At 36.6% G+C, this 27,769-nt stretch overlaps 2 protein-coding genes across 2 annotated transcripts; both read left to right on the top strand.

Annotated features, from left to right (window-relative positions):
- Window positions 1–3,027: 3,027 nt before the first annotated feature.
- LOC135119193 (histone-lysine N-methyltransferase PRDM9-like) lies at window positions 3,028–7,841 on the top strand. The gene is made up of 7 exons (XM_064043180.1): window positions 3,028–3,120; window positions 3,526–3,602; window positions 3,897–3,990; window positions 4,878–4,984; window positions 5,512–5,657; window positions 6,125–6,376; window positions 7,161–7,841. Exons 1-7 carry the CDS (start codon window positions 3,042–3,044, stop codon window positions 7,813–7,815), a joined length of 1,410 nt encoding a protein of 469 aa, XP_063899250.1. The 5' UTR covers window positions 3,028–3,041; the 3' UTR covers window positions 7,816–7,841.
- Window positions 7,842–11,430: 3,589 nt separating this feature from the next.
- On the top strand, window positions 11,431–25,101 carry LOC110382111 (zinc finger protein 845). The gene is made up of 16 exons (XM_064043179.1): window positions 11,431–11,523; window positions 11,898–11,974; window positions 12,254–12,347; window positions 13,443–13,549; window positions 14,019–14,164; window positions 14,633–14,754; window positions 15,090–16,688; window positions 17,978–18,044; window positions 18,841–18,952; window positions 19,491–19,569; window positions 20,369–20,445; window positions 20,574–20,667; window positions 21,409–21,515; window positions 22,199–22,344; window positions 22,845–22,966; window positions 23,282–25,101. The coding sequence occupies exons 1-16, from the start codon at window positions 11,445–11,447 to the stop codon at window positions 25,099–25,101; spliced, it is 4,848 nt and encodes a 1,615-aa protein (XP_063899249.1). The 5' UTR covers window positions 11,431–11,444.
- The last annotated feature ends 2,668 nt before the right edge of the window (window positions 25,102–27,769 follow it).

The following is a 27,769-nucleotide window of genomic DNA, read 5'->3' as shown; positions in this document are numbered from 1 at the left end:
AAGATCCGGACAAATTATTATTGGTATATAAATTTTAATGGCATGGCGTTCTAGCAAATTATTGGTATTATTTGTAAAGGCACAGATTATATAATAGTTACTACGTGTAAAGGATTTGGTTCTTAGTTAAGGAATATGGAAATGGCTTGTGTTTAAACACCACCCAAAAAAGTACCTATTTTACTACCAAAAAAATTCTAAAGGGTTACCAAAATGGATAAATGGTCACCAAATAACGTTTCCAAAAATATTATTAGGTAAAACCATTTTTTCGTATTATTGACTACTAAAAAAATAATATGGACGCCTTTAAAATACACTTTAGACCAAATATTATATATTGTCACTACTTAGATGTTACCAACTATGTCATACCATGACTCCTAATTTGGTCATTTTTGTTAGACTAAAAAAGCTAACGATCGCTAGAATATTTCCCAAATACCAATTAATATACTGGGGTTCCCAAACGTACGTCGCTTATTTATTGTTATATGAATTTGTGTGTAACTCAGTAGTAAAATGTAAGCACGCAACATGCAGCAAGCATGGTTTCCGTCACGGCTCCGGCACTGCGGGGCTCCGGCGGTCCCATGCGAGCTTATCGTCGCAGATGGTTTTCACGCTCACCACCGCAGCTTCGGCTTGCTGGCCGACTCTGTCGGCCAGCCTCAGCCGCGGCGGCGAGCCTTAAAAACTACCTGCGCCTCAGCTCGCAGGCCGCCTCGCCCCTCCGCGCCTACGCGGTTTTGAATTGCGCTCTAGGGGTAGGGCAGACAAGACTACGTGGAGTCGGTTTTGCAGCGATTCGTTTTCGTCACTAACTTTGATTTTGGTAGTAATATTAATCTTTTAGTTGGATAGAATTTGGTGACCATTAATCCATTTTGGGAACCAAAAATAATATTTGTGCGAGATTTGCGATTTTTCTGATGTTATTTTATTTTTTTTGGATCATAATATTATATACTTTAGTGCCCTTTTAATAAAGTCAATTTATTTTTTTTGGAGTTGTTTATTTTATTTGGTGCCTCAGCTTAGAGTCTTAAAAATATTTTTGGTGATCGCCTAAATTATACCCTATGGAAATTATTATAAATTTTAAAAGCAACTTAGCTTATTAAACGATATTAATTATAACAACAGTGTTTCTTTATTTTATTAATAAAATGTTATTGGCTGACTACTCACTTTCAAACTCTATGGTTTTGAACGTTGGAAAGGCGCCAAACCGTTTACCAAAATCGGCGGGAAACGCAATTTCGTCTTGTCAATGACAGTTTTATTCAGAAAGAGTTGTTGTGCTGTGTAAAGAATAAAAGAAAATTAGACAAGGTAATTGTTATTATTATAATTGCTTAAGTACTTTTGTTTTTCGTTACTATAAAAAGAATGTGTCAACAGTGTTTTCGTAATAAGTAAAATAATTTTCTTTAGGTATTTGCTCGTTTCGTTTAGTAAAGAGTATTGAGTGCATGGACTATGTCCAGCAGTGGACTGCGATAGGCTGATGATGATGATGATGCAGGCACGCCGTAAGCGGGCGTGCAGCGCGTGCACAGCACGCGGGCGGCACGCCCTAGGGGGCGGCAAATCTAGCGAGTTATCACGTAATATTTAAAAAATACAATATCTTTTTACTAATGATTTGATATCAATATTTCTTATTATAATAATATAATATTACTTACCTACAATGCCGGTTTCAGTTAGGTACATCTGTTGAAGGACATTTTCAAAATTAAAGATTCATAAAAACGATTTAAGATCAACCAGTGGCGTAGCGTGGGGCAAATGCTATTTAGGGGGCGGCAAAATTAAACCAATATTTCGGAAAAAGCCGCCCCCCTAGCTTTGGTCGTCTCCTATCAATTCTGACTGTTTCACCCTTTGCATCCCCAAAAAAATTCGCGCTCGCTACGCTCGCGGCTCCATGTCATATAACGCGTTTTGTCTTTGTTTAATTGTTGAGGCATTCAATTCCGAAAGAACATTTTTCGCGCACGTCCATTATGGCTTTTTATGATATGTTTACTTCATGAAAACTCAAAGGAAAAAATCGCGCTCGCTTTGCTCGCGGCTTTTGCACTTCGCTTCTGTGTGTCTTACTTTGCTTTGTTAATTTACAGTGATTTTTATTTGTTTTGTGTCCTTAGACTAAAAAATTTTCGCGCTCGCTCCGCTCGCGCTTCCTTACTTATGGAATGTAACATATTTTGCTGACTTTAAACATTGTTATAGATATTTTAGTTCGTTAGTTAAAGTTAATCACAATCTTTCAATACATAGGGGCCACTTGGGTAATGATTGCACTGCATTGATGCCCTAAGCAATTGCTTAGTTACTCTGAACATTTCAAGTAAATAAAAAGTTATGTGTAATGTATGTTATAATATGTATTGCAATAGTTAATTTTCCAAAAGTAGGTGGGTTTTCTGCAATCAGAGCGGTGCATGTACATATTTTTTTCTGTTGGACAAGTAAGAAGGATATGAATTTCCGGACCCCCTGGATCCGCCCCCCCCCCCTTTATATTTTTTGACAAAACGTATGTAGTCATGGGGCGGCATAATCAGTTTTGCACGCGGGCGAACGAACAGCTAGCGGCGGGCCTGTGATGATGATGATGATTGAGTGCATTTGCAGGCATTTTCAATTTCTGTTAGTTACAGTACGAAAAATACAATAAGTCTATAATAAATAAGGTACCTATGTATATTCGATTTGACAAGGCACTTAACTAAAGACATCATAATATTTCTTTATTTATGAAATCAGATTAAAAATATAAGCTGGCTAAAAAGTTACGTGTCTAAATACAAAAATAACAATTAGGTACTTATTCAATTGAATCGTTATTTTAAGGAGTAGTTTATTTGTTTAATATAAAGGGTTTTACCTTTATATTAATCCTTTATATAAAACCTCTATATTTGTGTATAAATCCTATCACGATTTTTCTTTTAGATAAGTAAGTCCCTATTCGAATGGTGTAGGTAGGTATAGGTAGTTACTCAAATAAAATACGGAATTTATTTCAGATGAATCGGCGTAGTTTACGCCAAAGGCCGAGAATTAGTTACTACGAACCTGAAGAGCCGAGTTTGGACGAATATATTTGTAAGTACATAGCTTTACGTCTAGCTGAAAACGTAACATTATAATCTATGTAGCTAGGTAGGCGTACTCTTTCCCTAACTATGTTGGGGTCGGCTTCCAGTCTAACCGGATGTAGCTGAGTACCAGTGAGTCACAAGGAGCAACTGCCTATCTGACCTCCTCAACCCAGTTACCCGGGCAACCCAATACCCTTAGGTAAGACTAGTTGTCGGACTTACTGGCTCCTGACTACCTACCCGTAACGACTACTAATGATGGTCAAATGATATGCAGGACCTAGAGTTTATAGTGCCCTCCGAAAATGGTACTCGACTGCATCCGGTTAGACTGGAAGCCGACCCCAACATAGTTGGGAACAGGCTAGACAGATGATTACATAGAAAGAGGCTTGACTTTCGTTTTCAGATTGCGATGGGTGCACCGACTTTGTGTACGAATACTGTGCGATTCACGGGCCTTTACTGGTCATTCCTGATGATAAGGTAAGTAAATAAATATAGGTACCTACCGAGTAAGCTGAATATTTTTACCTACCGATGTTTTTGCCAACTTCCCAAAAAGGAAGTGATCAATTTGGATATTTACTTATATATTTTTCTCACTTCTTCCCAGAAAAAACACGCAGGAAGTTGTGTCTGTAATTTTGACGATCAAAAAATGCTATGTTTTTCAGCCTATTTTGAATAAATGCTGTTAGATTTTTTTTATTTGATCTTTTGTTACTCTTAATTACTAAATTACACACCGCGGCCTGTTTTTCTCCTGAAATCCTGTAGGTTCCTACCAAAAGTCCCTTCCCGGCCTACGTCCCCCGCGCCGCGCTCACAATCCCGCATGTGTTCCTACATATAGCACCCTCTATTATACCAGGTAAGTTACCGTTTCATATTTATTGTAAGGTCTTTAATTTAATACACGCCTCGGCAAACGTAGTGTAGGACGTCCTCAGGCACGGTGGAGTGATGACTTGCGCAAGACGGCTGGCAGGAGCTGGATGCGAGCAGCCGAAAATTGATCTCAGTGGCGTGCCTCAGTGGCGTGGGTGAGGCCTATGCCCAGCAGTGGACTGCGATAGGCTGATGACGATGATGATGATGATGTACTTAATTTCATGTAAGGGTTCCGTACCCAAAGGATAAAAGTGTGTTTTGAAAGCCAGTTGCCGACTGCAACTGCCAACCGCACTTACAGCGACTGCATGACATCGGTCGATATCTTAGGGCGACTGCACGTGCTGCTGCCGCTTAGATCCAAAACGGTTTCATGTAAATACCTACAAACCATTAAAACGGGAATCTATTACTAAGACTTCGCTGGCCGTCTGTCACCAGGCTGTATCTCATGAACCGTGATAGTGGGATAGCCGAATTTTTCACAGAGTTAACTAAGTTCCATTTTTTACAACCATATTTCAGCAGAATTTTTGTTCTGTATTCTGTATTTTTTGTCCTCCTTGCCGTGATCAACTGGTGGACTATCTGCGGATTTACATAACCTATCTATTTGTAATTTTGCGATTAAAGATTGAAAATGGACCTAATATCAGAGGAAAAACTTGTATTTTTGTTAAATCTATCCAAACTACGAGTAACGTGGCTATATTTTATGCCGATACGGGCAGTAGTTCCCACGAGACGCGGGTGAAATCTCGGGAAAACTGCTAGTAATTTATATGAAGCTACTTAATCTTAAAATTCAATCTCTAATCGCATACGATAGATAGTTAGGTTATAGAAATCGCCGTATGTATGTCTCAGGCGCTGGTCTGGGTATATTCAGTACTCTGACTCTTCCACGCGGCGTTCGCTTCGGACCGTACTGCGGAGTTCGCACGCAAAATGTCGACTCCATGTATTGTTGGCAGGTAATTTTATAATTTTTTTTGTTAAGTATTTTTTAGTATTAATACAATTTTGTAACTACATATTCAAATTTCAAGTTAAATAAGACGAAATCCATATTTATATTTTATTTTTTTTTCTTTTTGTGCTTTAGGACTAATAAATTGTGTTTGTGTCGGTAAAGGGCCTTGAGTTTGCGTTTTTTGGAAGATTGCTTTAATAGTTACCTACGGAAAATTCCAAAATTCAGTTTAAGGACTCAGTGCACTGGCAAAAATAACGTCAGTTTTGCTCAAAACTTGAACTTGAACGTGAAAATTTAAAATAGTTAACAGTTGTTTTAAGAAATCTGCCTAAAAAGGTATGTTTTTCCTCTAGTGAGAACCAACTGAGCCAACTGAATATAATAGTCATTCAATCAAACAGCTATTGCAATCAGCTGGACTCGTCCTTAAGTCCTTAGAGACACTGGTCAAACCACGGAAATTCTCTTGTTAATAAATAAAATTTTCTTAAGTATATGTCATTGTTATTCAAAACTATGTACTAGATATACGATAGAAACGGCAAAAGATCTCACGTAGTGGACGCGGAGGATGGTAATCGGTCCAACTGGATGCGTTACGTCAACTGCGCGCGGAACTGGCGGGAACAAAACCTCTTGGCTTACCAATATCAAGGGCAGCTTTATTATAGGTATGATTATATATATTTCTATACAAAACTATGGTAGGTACCGTTATGAAAACTTCCACAGTTGGAAAGCTACACTCTTCCCGAGTAACATAGGCTATATTTTACCCCGGTACGGGCAGTAGCTGTGGCAGTAGTTTTCACGAGATACGAATGAAACCGCGGTAAATCAGATAGTAATTTATAAAGAGGGTATCATCTGCCTAGCTTTTCTCAACTGTGTAAATTAGTGTTTGTGTTTGTTACTTATTTCTCCACACACAAACAGTTCATGGATGAAACTTGACAGTACCTAATATTGCTTGTACAACAGAGTAACATATTACAACTTTTTATTTAAGAGCGGGAATAAGTTCCCTTAGGAAGCGCGCGAAACCGCTGGCGGAAGCTAGTGTACAAATATTTGTATTTTACTTACCTTGGTATTGCATGGGGTAAGTAAGGGAGTTTTTTTTTACGAACTGTTACAGAACTATCAAAATAATCCCTCGCTTCACGGAGCTACTAGTGTTCTACGGCAGCGAGTTCGCGAACACGCTGCATATCAACCTGAGCAAGTATAACGCGCCTCCGGGATATGCTCAGAAATTCGGTAAGTATTATCCTCATCATCCTCCGAGCCTTTTCCCAAACTATGTTGGGGTCGGCTTCCAGTCTAACCGGATTCAGCTGAGTACCAGTGCTTTACAAGAAGCGACTGCCTATCTGACCTCCTCAACCCAGTTGTTTACCCGGGCAACCCGATACCCCTTGGTTAGACTGGTAAGTATTATCCTATATCCTACTAATATTATATACGCAAAAGTTTGTAATATGTATGTGCTCTCTCTCACGCAAAAAATACTCGATGGATTTTGGTGAAACTTGGCAGTATTATAGCTTCTAGAGGCACTAGAATTCACTTGATATATATGCAAAAGACGATATTTTTGGATATTTCTAAGTACGAGTGAATCCGCGTGACTACTCATACGTTCTTCATTTATAATAACAAATATTATAAACTACATACTCCATTTGTTTTGGCACATAAATGTAAACCTTGAAATGGCGAATAGGACTTAATGACGAAAAACAAGAGATACCAAAATCATCAAAAATTGAGAAAACTGAAGAAAAACTAAATAATAGTCCTTATGTACCCGCAAATAGTAAGAGTGAACCTAACAGTAAAAGTCAAAAGTATATTTCAAACACCTGTGTTACAAAAAATAAACCTGATATTAAGGTTATAAAAAATATTGAACCCTCAAATAGTAAAGATATTCCAATTCAGTGTAATAATTATGTTAATGAAAATGAATTAAAATGTAAGATCTGTAATTATAAAGGCATAAATAATAGCGATTTGGAAAGACATAGCTTGAAACACAAACATATTAGTATTAAAAGGCCTAAAAAATGTAATGTTAGTCCGAGTCGTTTTAGTCAAAAGTGTGATTTAGTTAAACACACTCGTACACACACTAGTGAGAAACCTTATAAATGTGATATTTGTCCAAGTAGTTTTAGAAAAAAAATTCATTTAATAACGCACATTCGTACACACACTGGTGAGAAACCTTATAAATGTGATATTTGTCCGAGTAGTTTTAGTGAGAAGGGTAGTTTAATAAGACACATTCGTACACACACTGGTGAGAAACCTTATAAATGTGATATTTGTCCGAGTAGTTTTAGTCTAAAGCATCATTTAATAAGACATATTCGTACACACACAGGTGAGAAACCTTATAAATGTGATATTTGTCCGCGTAGTTTTAGTCAAAACGCACATTTTAGAACACACATTCGTACACACACTGGTGAGAAACCTTATAAATGTGATATTTGTCCGAGTAGTTTTAGTCAAAACGCACATTTTAGAACACACATTCGTACACACACTGGTGAGAAACCTTATAAATGTGATATTTGTCCGAGTAGTTTTAGTCTAAAGCATCATTTAATAACACATATTCGTACACACACTGGTGAGAAACCTTATAAATGTGATATTTGTCCGAGTAGTTTTAGTGAGAAGGGTAGTTTAATAAGACACATTCGGACACACACAGGTGAGAAACCTTATAAATGTGATATTTGTCCGCGAAGTTTTAGTAGAAATTGTTATTTAAGAACACACATTCGTACACACAATGGTGAAAAATGTAATAAATGACACAGAAAAGTCTAATAAATGATACAGAAAAGTGACAGTCTTCAAAATAGTTTAAAAACACATAATCGTAAATTCGGATCATAAGTCGAAAGCTGCTGCACAATTTTTGATGTAGGTAATTAATTGTTTTTCTTTGTTCAAAATTTTTATACGGGTGAAAAGAGTTTATTTTTTTCGTTCTTTTTTTTTAAATTTTAAAAAGTTGTTATGAATTTATTTTTTAAGTAGTGGGTGGGTGGGTTAGTTTGTACTATTCAATTCTATTAAGGTGTTTTGTGATTTTACGATTAAGTACAATAATATCAATATGTGTTGTATTTTTAGCTATGTGGTTCGATTTGTTAGGTAATTTTATAAGAACTAAGGTTTTTTATTGTGCGTATGTGATTTTGTTTTTATTTTTAGACTTGCATATAGATATCTATTATTGTTATTTTGTTTGTCAAATTCACGAAATGGTCGAGGTCAATGGTCAAGGGATGATTTGTATTAGGCTGGACCGAGTCCGGGGCGTGCTGTGTACGTGGCTCGTACGGGGTATGGATGTGAAACGTTACATACATTTTGTATGAAGCAGTTTATATGTATTACACAGTGCATGATCCGCAGCCCGTCCGGGCCACAAACGACGGCTCGTCTTTAGAATTTCGCAAAAGCCCGAACACGGCACGGCACGGCCCGGCCTAATATAAATCAACCCTAAGAGCGCTTTCATACCAGCGGATTTTCCTCAGTAGGTATGAAATATGCATGGTACCTACCTAACCCAAACGCAAAAAACCGCTTCCAGAGCGCTCCGCCGTGCTCCGATCGTGCTCCAGTTCTTTGCGCTCCGCGATCACGACGTATCCATTATGTTTGGTTTGCAGAGCGGGCGCGTTCGCGAACCACGGCGAACCTAAGTGGATACCCGGCTTAATATTGCACAATGTTATTTTAAAAAAATATTCAGACAAAGTCCATTAGTACATACTTATTTGTTATTTAAGGTCTTATTTTTTTAACTTCTAAGCAAAGATTTTGTTTGACTATAAGAAGAAGAAATTATTTGTTTTTGGTGCTACTAAAAGTAGGTAGGTATTTATTCTTAGTAACATTATTACAACTTTGAGTATTTTAACCTTTCTTTTAATAAAACTATTTTCTTTTTATCATGTATTTTTATTGCCGCTATTTGTACATAGCTTTGCTTATATAGATGTCTAGATGGAGCGTCGCCCTACAGTCACAACAAAGGAGCTGAGGCAAAATTGTTATGCATGTGTGCGTGTAGGTGTCGTTTTACATCGCACGTCGACGTATACAATGTTACTAGCTTCTAACTATGATTCTCTCATCCTCCGAGCCTTTTTCCCAAACTATGTTGGGGTCGGCTTCCAGTCTAACCGGATTCAGCTGAGTACCAGTGCTTTACAAGAAGCGACTGCCTATCTGACCTCCTCAACCCAGTTACCCGGGCAACCCGATACCCCTTGGTTAGACTGGTGTCAGACTTACTGGCTTCTGACTACCCGTAACGACTGCCAAGGATGTTCAATGACAGCCGGGACCTACAGTTTAACGTGCCATCCGAAACACAGTCACCGGTGTCTAAGATATACTTAGAAAGTACATACAAACTTAGAAAAGTTGCATTGGTACTTGCCTGACCTGGAATCGAACCCGCGCCCTCATACTCGAGAGGTCGGTTCTTTGCCCACTAGGCCACCACGACTTCTATTAACTATGATTCTCTCATAAACCATGTAAAAATAGACTAATTAAATAAGTTTGTGTACTGTTATTGTTACAGTCTTTTTTTTATCGTCACACTGCTGGGCTGCGGCCTCCTCTCACACGGAGAAGGATTGAGCATTAATCACCACGCTTGCTCAATGTGGGTTGGTGATTTCAGACTATATAGTCCAGGTTTCCACGAGATGTTTTCCTTCACCTTTTTATCAGCCATTGGTGTCAAAAGCCAAAAGTTGCATTGGTACTTGCCTGAACTAGAATCGAACCCACACCCTCATACTCGAGAGGTTGCTTGTTTACTCCCTCGTTGGTCTAGAGGTCGCAAGCGTGGCTGCTATACTCGAGGACTCGGGTTCAATCCCCGGGTCGGGCCGAAATCGCTTTGTGGGTTTTCTTAAACTTTCACCAAGCAGCCCGAAGCCTGGAAGTTGGTGATTGATTCACCCGTGCATCGGAGAGCATGTAAATGTCGGCCGTGGACGCCATTATTATTATTTACCCACTAGGCCACCACGACTTATAATATTCTATACTTATTACTTAAGTTTGTATCATACTTATGTTGGTATTGTGTTATTCGGTTTTAGCGTCACATTATCTAGGTGTTACCTTTCTAAATAAATCAAAAACACTAATTAAATTAGAGTTTGGCGGTAGTTTAATCAACTCAGTTAATTAAATAAGTTCCTATCAAAAAACTTAACATTTTAGGCCCAATATTTTCCAAATTCCACCGATTCCTAATAATACGATTACTTGGAATTAAAAAATAGATGTTACTTTGATGAACATACAAAAACAAATATGCATTACTTATCAGTGATTTTTGGTACTTTTCACCCTTCCTTTATTGTATTTATTATTCCGACAGACTTTAATTACACATAACGTCATTTTATCACAGTTATTTGTATTGACAGTTAAGCGACACGATCTGTACAGATTGGCGGGAAAGCGCCTGTCAGCCAACAGTTGGCTGACACGCTTGCGCCTTGCGCGCACTTGACGCTCCATCTAGACATTTCTGTAATCAAAGCTGGATGACATAATGTTTCATTCGTTCATGTCAACAGATAATGTATGGTCCAAGATGGACAAATTATTGGTATTATTTGTAAAGGGTTTGGTTTTTAGTAAAGGAATATGGAAATTATTATAAATTTTAAAAGCAATTTAGTTTATTAAACGATATTAATTATAACAACAGTGTTTCTTTATTTAAGTAATAAAATGTTATTGGCTGACTACTCACTTTCAAACTCTATGGTTTTGAACGTTGGAAAGGCGCCAAACCGTTTACCAAAATCGGCGGGAATCGCAATTTCGTCTTGTCAATGACAGTTTTATTCAGAAAGAGTTGTTGTGCTGTGTAAAGAATAAAAGTAAATTAGGCAAGGTAATTGTTAATATAGAAATTTTTGTTTTGCGTTACTATAAAGAGAATGTGTCGACAGTGTTTTCGTAATACCTAAGTAATTTTCTTAAGGTATTTGCTCGTTTCGTTTTGTATTGAGTGCATTAGCCATTTTCAATTTGTGTTAGTTACAATACGATAAAAACAATAAGTCTATAAAATAATAAATAAGATAGGTACCTATATTCGATTTGAGAAGGCACTTAACTAAAGACATCATAATATTTCTTTATTTATGAAATCAGATTAAAAATTAAAGCTGGCTAAAAAGTAATGTACCTAAATACAAAAATAACAATAAGTTATTCAATTGAGTCATTATTTTAAGGAGTAGTTTATTTGTTTAATATAGGTATAGGTACTTAAATATTTTTTTATAAACCCTATCACGATTTTTTTCTTTATTTAAGTCCCTGTTCAAATGGAGTAGGTATAGGTATAGGTACATAGTTACTCAAATAAAATACGGAATTTATTTCAGATGAATCGGCGTAGTTTACGCCAAAGGCCGAGAATTAGTTACTACGAACCCGAAGAGCCGAGTTTAGACGAATATATTTGTAAGTACATAGCTTTACGTCTAGCTGAAAACGTAACATCATAATCTATGTAGCTAGGTAGGCCTACTCTTTCCCTAATTATGTTGGGGTCGGCTACTAGTACCAGTGTGCCACAAGGAGCGACTGCCCTATCTGACCTCCTCAACCCAGTTAACCGGGCAACTCAATACCTTTAGGTAAGACTAGTTGTCGGACTTACTGGCTCCTGACTACCCGTAACGGCTGCTAATGATGGTCAAATGATAGGCAGGAACTAGAGTTTATCGTGCCTCAGCTCGTATCTGCATCCGGTAAGACTGGAAGCCGACCCCAACATAGTTGGGAAAAGGCTCGGGAGATGATTACGTAGAAAGAGGCTTGACTCTCGTTTTCAGATTGCGATGGGTGCACCGACTTTGTGTACGAATACTGTGCGATTCACGGGCCTTTACTTGTCATTCCTGATGATAAGGTAAGTAAATAAATATAGGTACCTACCGAGTAAGCTGAATATTTTTACCTGCCGATGTTTTTGCCAACTTCCCAAAAAAGAAGTGATCAATTTGGATATTTACTTATATATTTTTTTCACTTCTTCCCAGAAAAAACACGCAGGAAGTGGTGTCTGTAATTTTGACGTTCAAAAAAATCTATTTTGTAAAATGCTTTTAGATTTTTTTTATTTACTCTTTTGTAACTGTTAATCATTAAATTACAACCCGCGTCCTGTTTTCCTCCTGAAATCCTGTAGGTTCCTACCAAAAGTCCCTTCCCGGCCTACGTCCCCCGCGCCGCGCTCACAATCCCGCATGTGTTCCTACATATAGCACCCTCTATTATACCAGGTAAGTTCCCAATTTCATATTTTATTGTAAGGTACTTATTTTCAGGGTCCACAATTATACTCAGCTCTAACACCTATTTTATACATTGTGGAATGCAAATAAATAATATGAATATGAATATTTCATGTAAGGGTTCCGTACCCAAAGGATAAAGGTGCGTTTTGAAAGCCGGTTGCCGACTGCAACCGGCAACCGCACTTACAGCGACTGCATGAAGTTGGTCGATATCTGAGGGCGACTGCACGTTCTGCTGTGCACCCAAAACCGTTTCATGTACATTGATACCAATCAGTAGTACAGTTTTTTTTTATAACGATGGCAAAAATCATCAAATTACCTCTCCCGCACAGCGGTTAGCAGCGGTGAGGGAGTGTCAGACTTACTGACTAACAGCCAGTTTCTTCATCAAAAGTTAAAGCCAAAGTAAAAGTCAAGGTAATGTCTAAAGTAAAAGTAACGGTCAAATTCAATTTTTGTATTAGTTTTGCTGTCACTTTAGCCTTGACAAAACGTATTTGACCGTAACTTCTACTTTAGACATTACTTTAACTTTTGATGAAGAAACTGGCCGTAAGAATTCATCTTGTTCCGTCGTAGGCCTTTTATGTACCAGGGCCGCGGTAACTCATTTGAACAATCCCGCAGCCAGCAGTGCAGCTGCGGCCGACTTCATGCAGTCGCGGCTTGTGCGGTCGGTAGCGAGCATTCAAAGTGTACCTTAAATTAATAAGACTTCGCTGCCCGTCTGACACCAGACTGTATCACATGAACCAGTTGGAGTGTTCTTGTAACAACAGTGTTTTTCTTTGTTCCGATAAACTGGTGGACTATCTACACATTTATACAACCTATTTGCGTTTGCGATTAAAGATTGAAAATGGGCATGTATCCTAATCATATACCCTAAAAAGAAAATAAAATTGTTAAAGCTACATATCCCGGTACGGGTAGTAGTTCCCACGCGACGCGGTAGAAATCTTGGGAAAACGGCTAGTAATTTATATCGAGCTAATGTTAAAATTCAATCTCTAATCGTAAATCAAAGGATAGGATAAAGGAAGATAGGTTATAGAAATCGCCGTATGTATGTCTCAGGCGCTGGTCTGGGTATATTCAGTACTTTGACTCTACCACGCGGCGTTCGCTTCGGACCGTACTGCGGAGTACGCACGCAAAATGTCGACTCCATGTATTGTTGGCAGGTAATTTAAATAACTTATTTATTTGTTTATTTTGTGTGTTTACTTTATTGGACTAGTAAAATTGTTTTTTGTGTCGGTAAAGAGCCTCAAGTTTTGCCAAAATTGGTTTACAGAAAGACTAAGCACTACTAAGCAGTCTAAATTCACCGACAAAAATAAACGTCAGTTTTTCTTAAACCACGGTTTCCTTTGAAACTTGAACGTGAATATTAATAGTAAACAGTTTTTAACAAAACTATGCTGTCGGTGAATTTCAGCCTTAAAACCTATGTTTCTCGTCTATGACGCAACCAACTGAGCCATCTGAATATTACAGTCGTTCAATCAAACAGGCTTTTATTTATCTCAAATGCCTAGCTCTTTGATTGAACGGCATTGCAATTGGCTGGACTTCGCCGAAGAGACTCGGGGTTAATACATAAAATTATCTTAATATGTAGTATAATTGTTATTAAAAACTATGTACTAGATATACGATAGAAACGGCAAAAGATCTCACGTAGTGGACGCGGAGGATGGTAATCGGTCCAACTGGATGCGTTACGTCAACTGCGCGCGGAACTGGCGGGAACAAAACCTCTTGGCTTACCAATATCAAGGGCAGCTTTATTATAGGTATGATTATATATATTTCTATACAAAAATAAATAGGAAACATTCTTTTTTTGTTTGCAAAGGCTCCGAAACTACTGAACCGTTATGAAAACTTCGACTGTTGGAAAGCTACACTTCCCGAGTAACATAGGCTATATTTTACCCCGGTACGGGCAGTAGTTCCCACGGGATGCGGATGAAACCGCGGGAAATCAGATAGTAATTTATAAAGAGGTTATTATCTGCCTAGCTTTTCCCAACTATGTGAATTAGTATGTGTGTTTGTTATTTCTTCACTCACAAACGGTTCATAGATGAATCTTGGCTGTACCTAATATTACCTACTAATAGAACAGATTAAAAACTACTTTTTATTTAAGAGCGGGAATAAGTTCCCTTAGTAGGAAGCTAGTGTAAAAATATGTGTATTTTACTTAGGTACCTTGGTATTGCATGGGGTAAGGGAGTTTTTTTTACGAACTGTTACAGAACTATCAAAATAATCCCTCGCTTCACGGAGCTACTAGTGTTCTACGGCAGCGAGTTCGCGAACACGCTGCATATCAACCTGAGCAAGTATAACGCGCCTCCGGGATATGCTCAGAAATTCGGTAGGTATTATCATATATTCTACTAATATACGTACGCAAATGTTTGTTCCTCTTTCACGCAAAAACTACTCAATGGATTTTGGTGAAACTTGGCAGTGTTATAGCTTATAGAGGCACTAGAATGACATTGAGTTACTTGATCGGTATGCACAAGACGACATTTTGGATATTTCTATTCTAAGTACGAGTGAATCCGCGTGACTACTCATACTTTCTTCATTTCTAATAACAAATATTATGAACTACATAGGTAGGTACTCCATTTGATTTGGCATTAAATGTAAACCTTGAAATGACGAATAGAACTTGACATTGATACCTACCTATTTTTATAGGTGCACCCCCCGCCAAGAAACCAAAGCAAGACCTACAAAACGAAAACCAAGAGATACCGAAATCATCAAAATTTCAGAAAACTGAAGAAAAACTAAATAATAGTCCCGATGTACCCGAAAATAGCAAGAGTGAACCTAACAGTAAAAGTCAAAAGTATATTTCAAACAGTTGTGTTACAAAAAATAAACCTGATATTAAGGTTATAAAAAATATTGAACCATCAAATAGTAAAGATATTCCAATTCAGTATAATAATTATGTAAATGAAAACAAATTCAAATGTAAGATCTGTAATTATAAAGGCATAAATAATAGCGATTTGGAAAGACATAGCTTAAGACATAAAAATATTAGTACTAAAAAGCCTAAAAAATGTGATGTTAGTCCGAGACGTTTTAGTCAAAAGTGTGATTTAGTTAAACACACTCGTACACATACTGGTGAGAAACCTTACAAATGTGATTTTTGTCCAAATCGGTTTAGTGAAAAGGGACATTTAGTAACACACATTCGTACACACAGTGGTGAGAAACCTCATAAATGTGATATTTGTCCGAGTAGTTTTAGTGAGAAGGGTAGTTTAATAAGACACATTCGTACACACACGGGTGAGAAACCTTATAAATGTGATATTTGTCCTAGTAGTTTTAGTGAGAAGGGTAGTTTAATGAAACACATTCGTACACACACGGGTGAGAAACCTTATAAATGTGATATTTGTCCTAGTAGTTTTAGTCAAAAGATTCATTTAATAAGACATATTCGTACACACACTGGTGAGAAACCTTATAAATGTGATATTTGTCCGAGTAGTTTTAGACACTCGAATACTTTAATAACACACATTCGTACACACACTGGTGAGAAACCTTATAAATGTGATATTTGTCCGAGTAGTTTTTGTCAAAAGAGTGATTTAATAAAACACATTCGTACACATACTGGTGAGAAACCTTACATATGTGATTTTTGTCCAAGTAGTTTTAGTGAAAAGGGTAGTTTAATAAGACACATTCGTACACACACTGGTGATAAACCTTATAAATGTGATTTTTGCCCAAGTCGTTTTAGTGAAAAGGGACATTTAGTAACACACATTCGTACACACACTGGTGAGAAACCTTATAAATGTGATATTTGTCGGAGGAGTTTTAGTGTAAAGAGTCATTTAATAAGACACATTCGTACACATACTGGCGAGAAACCTTACATATGTGATTTTTGTCCGAGTAGTTTTAGTGAAAAGGGTAGTTTAATGAGACACATTCGTACACACACTGGTGAGAAACCTTATAAATGTGATATTTGTCCTAGTAGTTTTAGTCGAAAGATTAATTTAATAACACACATTCGTACACACACTGGTGAGAAACCTTATAAATGTGATATTTGTCCTAGTAGTTTTAGTCGAAAGATTATTTTAATAACACACATCCGTACACACACTGGTGAGAAACCTTATAAATGTGATATTTGTCCGAGTAGTTTTAGTGTAAAGAATAGTTTAGTTAGACATATTCGTACACACAGTGGTGAGAAATCTTTAAAAAAAATACAGAAAAGTGTCAGACATCAAAAAAGTATAAAAACACATTATCGTAAATTCGGAGCATAAGTCAAAAGCGGCTGTACAATTTTGAATGTAAGTAATTTTTCGTGGCAATCTAGGTAATTAATTGTAAATTCAATGTATATCCGGGTGAAAAGAGAAGTTTTTTTTTTCGTTTTTTTTTTAAAGATGTTATGAATTTATTTTTTAAGTAGGTAGGTTAGTTTGTCATCACTATTTAATTCAATTCTATTAAGATTTTTTGTGATTTTACGATTACAATAATACCAATATATATTTAGATAGGTACCTATTTTTAGCGATGTGGTCCGATTTGTTAGGTAATATCAATTTATAAGATCTTAGTTTTTTTTATTGTGCTTATGTGATTTTGTTTTTATTTTTAGACTTGCTTATAGATACCTATATATTATTGTTATTTTGTTTGTCAAATTCACGAAACTTCTGTGGTTAAGGGATGATTTATATTAGGCCGGGGCGAGCCGTGTACGTGGCTCGTACGGGGCACGGATGTGAAACGTTACATACATTTTGTATGAAGCAGTTTATATTACACCGTGCATGATCCGTGGCCCGTCCGGGCCACAAACGACGCTCGTCTTTAGAATTTCGTAAAAGCCCGGACACGGCACGGCACGGCCCGGCGTAATATAAATCAACCCTAAGAGCGCTTTCATACCACCGGATTTTCCTCAGTAGGAATGAAATATGTATGGTAATAATGCACAATTGTATTTTAAAAAAATATTCAGAGAAAGTCCATTAGGTTAGTACATACTTATTTGTTATTTAAGGTCTTATTTTTTTAACTTCTAAGCCAAGATTTTGTCTAACTATAAGAAGAAGAAATTATTTGTTTTTGGTGCTACTAAAAGTAGGTAGGTACCTACTTATTCTTAGTAACATTATTACAACTTTGAGTATTTTAACCTTTCTTTTAATAAAACTATTTTGTATTATTGTGTATTTTTATTGCCGCTATTAGTACATAGCATTGAGTATATAAATGTCTAGATGGAGCGTCGCCCTACAGTCACAACAAAGGAACTGAGGCAAATTTGTTATGCATGTGTGCGTGTAGGTGTCGTTTTACACTGCGCGTCGACGTAAATAATGTTACTAGCCTCTATGATTCTCTCACAAATCATGTAAAAATTAGACTAATTAAATAATTTTGTATACTGTTATTGTTCCTGTCTTTTTTTATCGTCCCACTGCTGGGCACAGGCCTCCTCTCACACGGAGAAGAATTGAGCATTAATCACCACGTTTGCTCGATGCGGGTTGGTGATTTCTGTAATCTGTGATATAGTCCAGGTTTCTTCGAGATGTTTTCCTTCACCTTTTTATCAGCCATTGGTGTCAAAAGCCAACAGTTGCATTGGTATTTGCCTGAACTGGAATCGAACCCACACCCTCATACTCGAGAGGTTGGTTGGTTTTACCCATTATCTAGTTGTTACCTTTTTAAATAAATCAGAAACACTGATTAAATTAGAGTTAGGTTCCAAAATCCACCGATTCCTCATAATAGGTTTACCTGGAATTCTAAAAAAAAATGTTGCTACCCTTCCTTTATTATATTTATTATTCCGACAGACTTTAATTGCAAATAACGTCATTTTATCACTGTTATTTTGTATTTTACTTAGCTTAGCGTAATACGTATTGGCAGTTAGGGCTTATGCTATGCACACCACGTTTTTTAAAAGCGCCGTCGACGCGCGTTTGTAGCGACATAGACGCGATACGCACGCAAGTTAGGACTGCTCTACAGGATAAAAACGCGTTGAAAAAACGTGGTGTGCATAGGCCCTTAAGCGACACGATCTGTACAGATTGGCGGGAAAGCGCGTGTCAGCCAACGTTGGCTGACACGCTTGCGCGCACTTGATGCTCCATCTAGAATCTACACATTTCTGTAATCAAAGACGGATGACGTACCTAATGTTTCATTCATTCATATCAACAGATAACGTATGGTCCAAGATTCGGATAAATTAATTGTAATTTATATGTCAATGGCTTTGTTTTTAGTAAAGAAATATGGAAATTATTATAAATTTTAAAAATCTTATTTTACGATATTAATTATAACAACAGTGTTTCTTTATTTCATTAAAAAAATGTTATTGGTTGACTACTCACTTTCAAACTCTATGGTTTTGAACGTTGGAAAGGCGCCAAACCGTTTACCAAAATCGGCGGGAAACGCAACTTCGTCCTGTCAGTGACAGTTTTATTCAGAAAGAGTTGTTGTGCTGTGTAAAGAATAAAAGAAAATTAGGCAAGGTAATTGTTATTATTGAAATTACTTACTTTTGTTTTGCGTTACTATAAAGAGAATGTGTCAACAGTGTTTTCGTAATAAGTAAAATAATTTTCTTTAGGTATTTGCTCGTTTCGTTTTGTAAAGAGTATTGAGTGCATTTGTAGTCATTTTCAATTTGTGTTAGTTACAATATGAAAAGAACAATAAGTCTATAAATAAATGAGGTACCTATATTCGATTTGAAAAGGCACTTGACTAAAGACATCATAATATAACTTTATTTATGAAATCAGATTAAAAATTGAAGCTGGCTAAAAAGTAACGTATCTAGATACAAAAATAACAATTAGGTACTTATTCAATTGAATCATTATTTTAAGAAGAGTTTATTTGTTTAATATATAGGTACTTACATATTTTTTTATAAATCCTATCACGATTTTTTTCTTTAGTTAAAACCCTATTCAAATGGAGTAGGTAAAGGTAGTTAGGTACTTGTTACTCAAATACGGAATTTAGATAGGTACATACTTAGGTATAGGTACTTTTGTATTTCAGATGAATAGGCGTAGTTTACGCCAAAGACCGCGAATTAGTTATTACGAACCCGAAGAACCGAGTTTGGACGAATACATTTGTAAGTACATAGCTTTACGTCTAGCTGAAAACGTAACATTATAATCTATGTAGCTAGGTAGTGTACTCTTTCCCTAACTATGTTGGGGTCGGCTTCCAGTCCAACTGGATGCAGCTGAGTACCAGGGTTTTACAAGGAGCGACTGCCTTACTGACCTCCTCATCCCAGTTACCCAGGCAACCCAATACCCTTAGGTAAGACTAGTTGTCGGACTTACTGGGCCCCGATTCTCCTAAGTTAATAATGTCAAAATCGAATAGAAATCGAATCGCAATATGATCGTAATAGCAGTTTTAACCATATCGGGCATTCTGCTACTAATAAAAGACCAATCGTATTCGATTGACATTTGATTGGGGTGCGATTGGTCTGCTATTTTGATGATTTTGGTCTATACGGTAGTTTGCTGTACAGTCATTTTGCAATCGTAAATCATTTGCAGACAAAATGATTCATTACTGAATGACAGAAAAGGATAAAAACGTTTATTTCAAAGAAAAAATAGCGGAATGCCACATACGCTTCAATAGTAATCGAGTCGGGATTGGATCTCAGTCGAATCGAGTCGAACGTCAATCGAAGGTCGCTTAAGTAAAATTAGGAGAATCGGGCCCCTGGCTCCTGACTACCCGTAACGTCTGCTAATGATGGTCAAATGATGGGCAGGACCTAGAGTTTATCGTGCCCTCCGAAACACTGGTACTCGGCTGCATCCGGTTAGACTGGAAGCCGACCCCAACATAGTTGGGAAAAGGCTCGGGAGTTGATTACATAGAAGAGGCTTGACATTCGTTTTCAGATTGCGATGGGTGCACCGACTTTGTGTACGAATACTGTGCGATTCACGGGCCTTTACTGGTCATTCCTGATGATAAGGTAAGTTAATTAATATAGGTACCTACCGAGTAAGCTGAATATTTTTACCACTGTTACTGTACTACACTGTTGTACTGTTAATCATTAAATAACAATACGCGTCCTGTTTTCCCCCTGAAATCCTGTAGGTTCCTACCAAAAGTCCCTTCCCGGCCTACGTCCCCCGCGCCGCGCTCACAATCCCGCATGTGTTCCTACATATAGCACCCTCTATTATACCAGGTAAGTTCCCTATTTCATTGTAAGGTAGGTACTTAATTTCATGTAAGGGTTCCGTACCCAAAAGGTAAAGGTTCGTTTTGGGAGCTAGTTGGTGAACGCAACTGCTTACCTCACAGCGACTGCATGACACCGGTCGATATCTTAGGGCGACTGCACGTTCTACTGCCATTTCGATCGAAAACGGTTTCATGTAAATACATATAAACCAATAGTGCAGGTGCGGCCGACTTCTTGCAGTCAGCTAGCATTCAAAACGGCGTACCTTAGAACGGGACCCTATTACTAAGACTTCGCTGGCCGTCTGTCACCAGGCTGTATCTCATGAACCGTGATAGTGGGATAGCTGAATTTTTCACAGATTTAGCTAATAGTTCTATTTTTACACCCATATTTCAGCAGTATTTTTGTTTTGTTCTTAATTTTTTTGTCCTCCTTGTCGTGATCAACTGGTGGACTATCTGCAGATTTACACTAGGTACCTATCTATTTGTAATTTTGCGATTAAAGATTGAAAATGGGCATTTATCCTAATATTATAAAAAGAAAATAAAATAGTTAAAGCTACATAAACTGCGAGTAACATGGCTATATTTTATCCCGAAACGTTTAGTTCCCTCGGGACGCGGTTGAAACCGTGGGAAAATGGCTAGTAATTTATATAAAGCTACTTAATCTTAAAATTCAATCTAATCGCATACGATAGATAGGTAGGTTATAGAAATCGCCGTATGTATGTCTCAGGCGCTGGTTTGGGTATATTCAGTACTTTGACTCTACCGCGCGGCGTTCGCTTCGGTCCGTACTGCGGAGTTCGCACGCAAAATGTCGACTCCATGTATTGTTGGCAGGTAATTTAAATAACTTATTTATTTGTTTATTTTGTATGTTTATTGGACTGGTAAAATTGAGTCGGTAAAGAGTCTCAAGTTTTGCCAAAATCGGTTTACAGAAATACTAAGCAGACTAAATTCACCGACAAAAATAAACGTCAGTTTTTCTTAAACCACGGTTTCCTTTGAAACTTGAACGTGAAAATTCATAACAAAACTATATGCTGTGTAAACAGTTTTTAACAAAACTATGCTGTCGGTGAATTTCAGCCTTAAGCCATGTATCCACTGGGAAACAATGTTTCAGATACACAATTTCTGAAACATCACGTAGATGTTTACAGCAACAATGTTTCGGAAACTCTGCCGTCCACATCGTCCACAGAAACAAAATTATATGTTTCTGAAACAAAATTATTTGTTTCAGAAACACGTATATATTGTTTCTGAAACAATATTTATAAACAATTGTTTCTCAGTGAATACATGGCTTTAAAACCTATGTTTCTCGTCTATGACGCAACCAACTGAGCCATCTGAATATTACAGTCATTCAATCAAATAGGCGTTGTTTAGCCAATGGCCTAGCTGGTTGATTGAACGGCTTTTACAATTGGCTGGACTTCGCCGAAGAGACTCGGGGTTAATACATAAAATTATCTTAATATGTAGTATAATTGTTATTAAAAACTATGTACTAGATATACGATAGAAACGGCAAAAGATCTCACGTAGTGGACGCGGAGGATGGTAATCGGTCCAACTGGATGCGTTACGTCAACTGCGCGCGGAACTGGCGGGAACAAAACCTCTTGGCTTACCAATATCAAGGGCAGCTTTATTATAGGTATGATTATCTATACTTCTATACAAAACGATAGGTACTAATTAATATGAAACATTCTTTTTTTTGTTTGTAAAGGCTCCGAAACTAGTGAACCGTTATGAAAACTTCGACTGTTGGAAAGCTACACTCTTCCCGAGTAACATAGGCTACATTTTACTCTGGTACGGGCAGTAGTTCCCACGGGATACGGATGAAACCGCGGGAAATCAGATAGTAATTTATAAAGAGGTTATCATCTGCCTAGCTTTTCTCAACTGTGTAAGTTAGTGTATGTGTTTGTTATTTCTTCACACACAAACGATTCATAGATGAAACTTGACAGTACCTAATATTGCTTGTACAACAGAATAATATATTACTTACTACTTTTTATTTAAGAGCGGGAATAAGTTCCCTTAGGAAGCACGCGAAACCGCTGGCGGAAGCTAGTGTACAAATATTTGTATTTTACTTACCCAGGTATTGCATGGGGTAAGTAAGTTTTTTACGAACTGTTACAGAACTATCAAAATAATCCCTCGCTTCACGGAGCTACTAGTGTTCTACGGCAGCGAGTTCGCGAACACGCTGCATATCAACCTGAGCAAGTATAACGCGCCCCCGGGATATGCTCAGAAATTCGGTAGGTATTATCATATATCCTACTAATATTATGTACGCAAAAGTTTGTATTATATGCACTCTCTCACGCAAAAAAAACTTGATAGATTTTGGTGAAACTTGGCAGTATTGTAGCTTCTAGAGGCACTACAATTCACTTGATACATAGGCAAAAGACGACATTTTGGATATTTCCAAGTACGAGTGAATCCGCGTGACTACTCATACTTTCTTCATTTCTAATAACAAATATTACAAACTACATACTCCATTTGTTTTGGCACATAAATGTAAACCTTGAAATGACGAATAGGACTTGACATTAATATTTTTATAGGTGCACCCCCCGCCAAGAAACCAAAGCAAGACCTACAAAACGAAAAACAAGAGATACAAAAATCATCAAAATTTGAGAAAACTGAAGAAAAACTAAATAATAGTCCTGATGTACCCGCAAATAGCAAGAGTGAACCCAACAGTGAAAGTCAAAAGTATATTTCAAACAGCTGTGTTACAAAAAATAAAGCTGATATTAAGGTTATAAAAAATATTGAACCCTCAAATAGTCAAGATATTCCAATTCAGTGTAATAAATATGTAAATGAAAATGAATTCAAATGTAAGATCTGTAATTATAAAGGCATAAATAATAGCGATTTGGAAAGACATAGCTTAAGACACAAAAATATTAGTACTAAAAAGCCTAAAAAATGTGACGTTAGTCCGAGACGTTTTAGTCAAAAGTGTGATTTAGGTAAACACACTGCTGAGAAACCTTATAAATGTGATATTTGTCCGAGTAGTTTTAGTGAGAAGGGTAATTTAATAAAACACATTCGTACACACACTGGTGAGAAACCTTATAAATGTAATATTTGCCCGAATAGTTTTATTCAAAAGGCTGGCTTAGTTTATCACATTCGTACACACACTGGTGAGAAACCTTATAAATGTGATATTTGTCCGAGTAGTTTTAGTGTAAAGAGTAATTTAATATCACACATTCGTACACACACTGGTGAGAAACCTTATAAATGTGATATTTGTCCGAGTAGTTTTAGTCGAAAGGGTGATTTAATTATACACATTCGCACACACACTGGTGAGAAACCTTATAAATGTGATATTTGTCCGAGTAGTTTTAGTCGAAAGGGTGATTTAATTATACACATTCGCACACACACTGGTGAGAAACCTTATAAATGTGATATTTGTCCGAGTAGTTTTAGTGAAAAGGGACATTTAGTAACACACATTCGTACACACACTGGTGAGAAACCTTATAAATGTGATATTTGTCCGAGTAGTTTTAGTCAAAAGAATAATTTAATAAGACACATTCTTACACACACTGGTGAGAAACCGTATAAATGTTATATTTGTCCGAGTAGTTTTAGTCTAAAGCATCATTTAATAACACATATTCGTACACACACTGGTGAGAAACCTTATAAATGTGATATTTGTCCGAGTAGTTTTAGTCAAAACGCACATTTAAGAACACATATTCGTACACACACTGGTGAGAAACCTTATAAATGTGATATTTGTCCGAGTAGTTTTAGTGTAAAGAGTAATTTAAGAACACACATTCGTACACACACTGATGAGAAACCTTATAAATGTGATATTTGTCCGAGGAGTTTTAGTCACAAGAATAGTTTAGTATATCACGTTCGTACACACACTGGTGAGAAACCTTATAAATGTAATATTTGTCCGAGTAGTTTTACTGTAAAGAGTAATTTAATAACACACATTCGTACGCACACGGGTGAGAAACCTTATAAATGTGATATTTGTCCTAGTAGTTTTAGTGTAAAGAGTTATTTAATAACACACATTCGTACACACACTGGTGAGAAACCTTATAAATGTGATATTTGTCCGAGTAGTTTTAGTGTAAAGAGTTATTTAATAACACACATTCGTACACACACTGGTGAGAAACCTTATAAATGTGATATTTGTCCGAGTAGTTTTAGTCAAAACGCACATTTAAGAACACATATTCGTACACACACTGGTGAGAAACCTTATAAATGTGATATTTGTCCGAGTAGTTTTAGTGTAAAGAGTAATTTAAGAACACACATTCGTACACACACTGGTGAGAAACCTTATAAATATTCAGAAAAGTGTCAGACAGCGAAATAGTTTAAAAACACATAATCGGAAATCGTAAATTCGGATCATAAGTCGAAAGCTGCTGCACAAATTTTGATGCAAGTAATTTTTCGTGGCAATCTAGGTATGTAATTAATTGTTTTTCTTTGTTCAAAATTTTTATCCGAGTGAAAAGAGAAGTTTTCTTATTTGTTTTTTTTTTAATTAAAAAAGATGGTATAAATTATTTTTTTAAGTACGTATAGTTTGTAGTATTCAATTCTATTAAGGTGTTTTGTGATTTTACGATTACAATAATACCTATTTATGCATATATTTAGGTATTTTTAGCGATGAGGTCCGATTTGTTATGTAATTTTATAAGAACTTAGTTTTTTCATTGTGCGTATGTGATTTTGTTTTTTTATTATTTTTAGACTTGCTTATAAATATTTGTAATTGTTCTTTCGTTTGTCAAATTCACGTTACTGTGGTAAAGAGCGCTTTCACACCAGCGGATTTTCCGCGCGGCCACGCTCAGTAGGTAAGAAATATCGAGCGTTAAAATATGCATGGAAATGCTCTGGGGACCTCCTCAAGCTTAGATTTTTTTTTCCTATAAAAGAAAACATTTGTTTTTATTTTCGCTTATTTTTTTGTTTCACTTACTTAAAGTAGCTACTTATTGTTATTAACATAATTAAAACTTTGATTATTTTACCCTTTCTTTTAATAAAACTATTTTCTTTTCATCATTTATTTTTATTTCCGTTAGGTATACCTACATAAAAATTGTAAGGACTTTCGGAGCAAAAGAAACGACATGTCATGTATTTTTATTAATAGGTACATACCTACATTAAAATTGTAAGAACATTCGGAGCAAAACAAACAACACCACAAATTACTTTCAGCTATTTGTAGGCTGTTATTGGCTCCGCTTTCACACGTCAGCTTCGGAACCCGACTATTTTTTTCTAACCAAATCACCAACAAATCAAGACCAATCTTTGACAAATGTCTCAAGAATCCCGAACTCCTCGTTAGTTTAATATTACCTAACGGAAAACTTAGTCTAATAACTATAATAAAGAGAAAACGTTTGTTTGTACCCCAAAATCCGAATTTACTGAACCAATTTGAAAATTCCTTCACTGTTGGAAAGCTACACTATTCCTGAGTCTCATAGGCTGCCTATATTTTATCCCAGTACGGACAATTCCTCTGATACACGTCACTGGAAGTAAGTTTTGAATAAAACAGAAAAATCTTTTACAAAAAATGTATTGCAGACTTGAAAATCATCACATTAAGATATGTATACATATACATTGTAAATAGTTATGAAATTATCTAAACTTAGATCACAATTAGGGTTGCCAACCGTACTATAATATATAGTATTGTACTATATTTCGGGTCGGCGTACTATATACTGTTGAAAAAATATATAGTACGTAAAAATACTATATTTTCAACACCGAAAAAACTAACAACCAAATCCTTCATAAAAAAAAAAATAAGAACGCGCCTTTAAAGTAAGTACCCGATAGGCGATACCATGTCTCCGAACGCTTCCGTAACGAACTTGTCACGTCGTCAAACGAACGACTGCTATACATATATAACGGCAGAATTGTTTAGAGTTGTTGTTATTTCATTTAAAACGTTGAAATCCTAAATAAATTAAGTATGGAAAGTGGTAGTAGTGACAACGAAAGTGCGTCAAATTCTAGTGCGCCGCTAACGCCAATTAAAAAGCGAAAAATTACAAAAAGACTCCAAAAATTTAAACCGGAGTGGGAAAGAGAGTATGGCTGGATTACTGAAGATCCCCAAAATATTCAGGCATTCACAGAAAGGATATTTTCGGTTATGAATTCGAAGTGGCGAGAAGAAAGAAACAGAAGTAGTATATCATTAATAAAAAATGAGCTTTTGATTTATGTTAATTTACAAATTGAGTGTGACAAAGCATATGACACTTTTATTTGAAACAAAAAACTGTTACACCGTGCAAGAAGTGCAAAAAAAAATAGTTTTTATAAAAATAAATAATTAACAAATATATATTTGTCTCTTTTTTGTTTTTCCCCATAAAATACTATTTTTTTTTTAAATGTACTATATTTTTTACACCTTATTTTGGAATATACTATATTTAGCTGATGAAATGTTGGCAACCCTAATCACAATATAAACAAATTCATATACAAAAAAAAAGTTATAAAATATTTAGGCTGGTGAAACAACTATAATAATCCATTTGAGTAGGCTCTTGACTAAAGGGAAACAATCTTGATACCTAGTACTATTTACACAAATACATCATCATCATCCTCCGAGCCTTTTCCCAAACTATGTTGAGGTCGGCTTCCAGTCCAACCGGATGCAGCTGAGTACCAGTGCTTTACAAGGAGCGACTGCCCTATCTGACCGCTTCAACCCAGTTACCCGGGCAACCCAATACCCTTGGTTAGACTGGTGTCAGACTAACAGGCTTCTGACTGCCAAGGATGTTCAATGACAGCCGGGACCTACAGTTTAACGTGCCATCCGAAACACTGTCATTGGTGTCTTGTATACTTAGAAAGTACATACACACTTAGAAAAGTTGCATTGGTACTCGCCTGACTTGGAATCGAAGCTGCGCTATCATACTCGAGAGGTTGGTTCTTTGCCCACTAGGCCACCACGAAATTTACACAAATAGGTACAT

This window comes from Helicoverpa armigera, chromosome 31 (genome assembly GCF_030705265.1).
Source record: "Helicoverpa armigera isolate CAAS_96S chromosome 31, ASM3070526v1, whole genome shotgun sequence".
In the NCBI taxonomy this organism is placed as follows: Eukaryota; Metazoa; Arthropoda; class Insecta; order Lepidoptera; family Noctuidae; genus Helicoverpa; species Helicoverpa armigera.
The sequence above is the reverse complement of the archived record's forward strand: the minus strand, read 5'-3'. Positions and strand labels throughout refer to the sequence as shown.

Excerpts from the sequence above, each read along its gene's own strand:
- LOC135119193 (XM_064043180.1), top strand. The coding sequence starts at position 3,042 with ATGAATCGGCGTAGTTTACGCCAAAGGCCGAGAATTAGTTACTACGAA. Across the intron at positions 3,121-3,525 it reads GAGTTTGGACGAATATATTT|ATTGCGATGGGTGCACCGAC; the intron begins GTAAGTACATAG and ends TTTCGTTTTCAG. Across the intron at positions 5,658-6,124 it reads CAAGGGCAGCTTTATTATAG|AACTATCAAAATAATCCCTC; the intron begins GTATGATTATAT and ends GAACTGTTACAG.
- LOC110382111 (XM_064043179.1), top strand. The coding sequence starts at position 11,445 with ATGAATCGGCGTAGTTTACGCCAAAGGCCGAGAATTAGTTACTACGAA. Across the intron at positions 11,975-12,253 it reads TTGTCATTCCTGATGATAAG|GTTCCTACCAAAAGTCCCTT; the intron begins GTAAGTAAATAA and ends GAAATCCTGTAG. Across the intron at positions 18,953-19,490 it reads ATAAAAGAAAATTAGGCAAG|ATGAATAGGCGTAGTTTACG; the intron begins GTAATTGTTATT and ends TTTGTATTTCAG.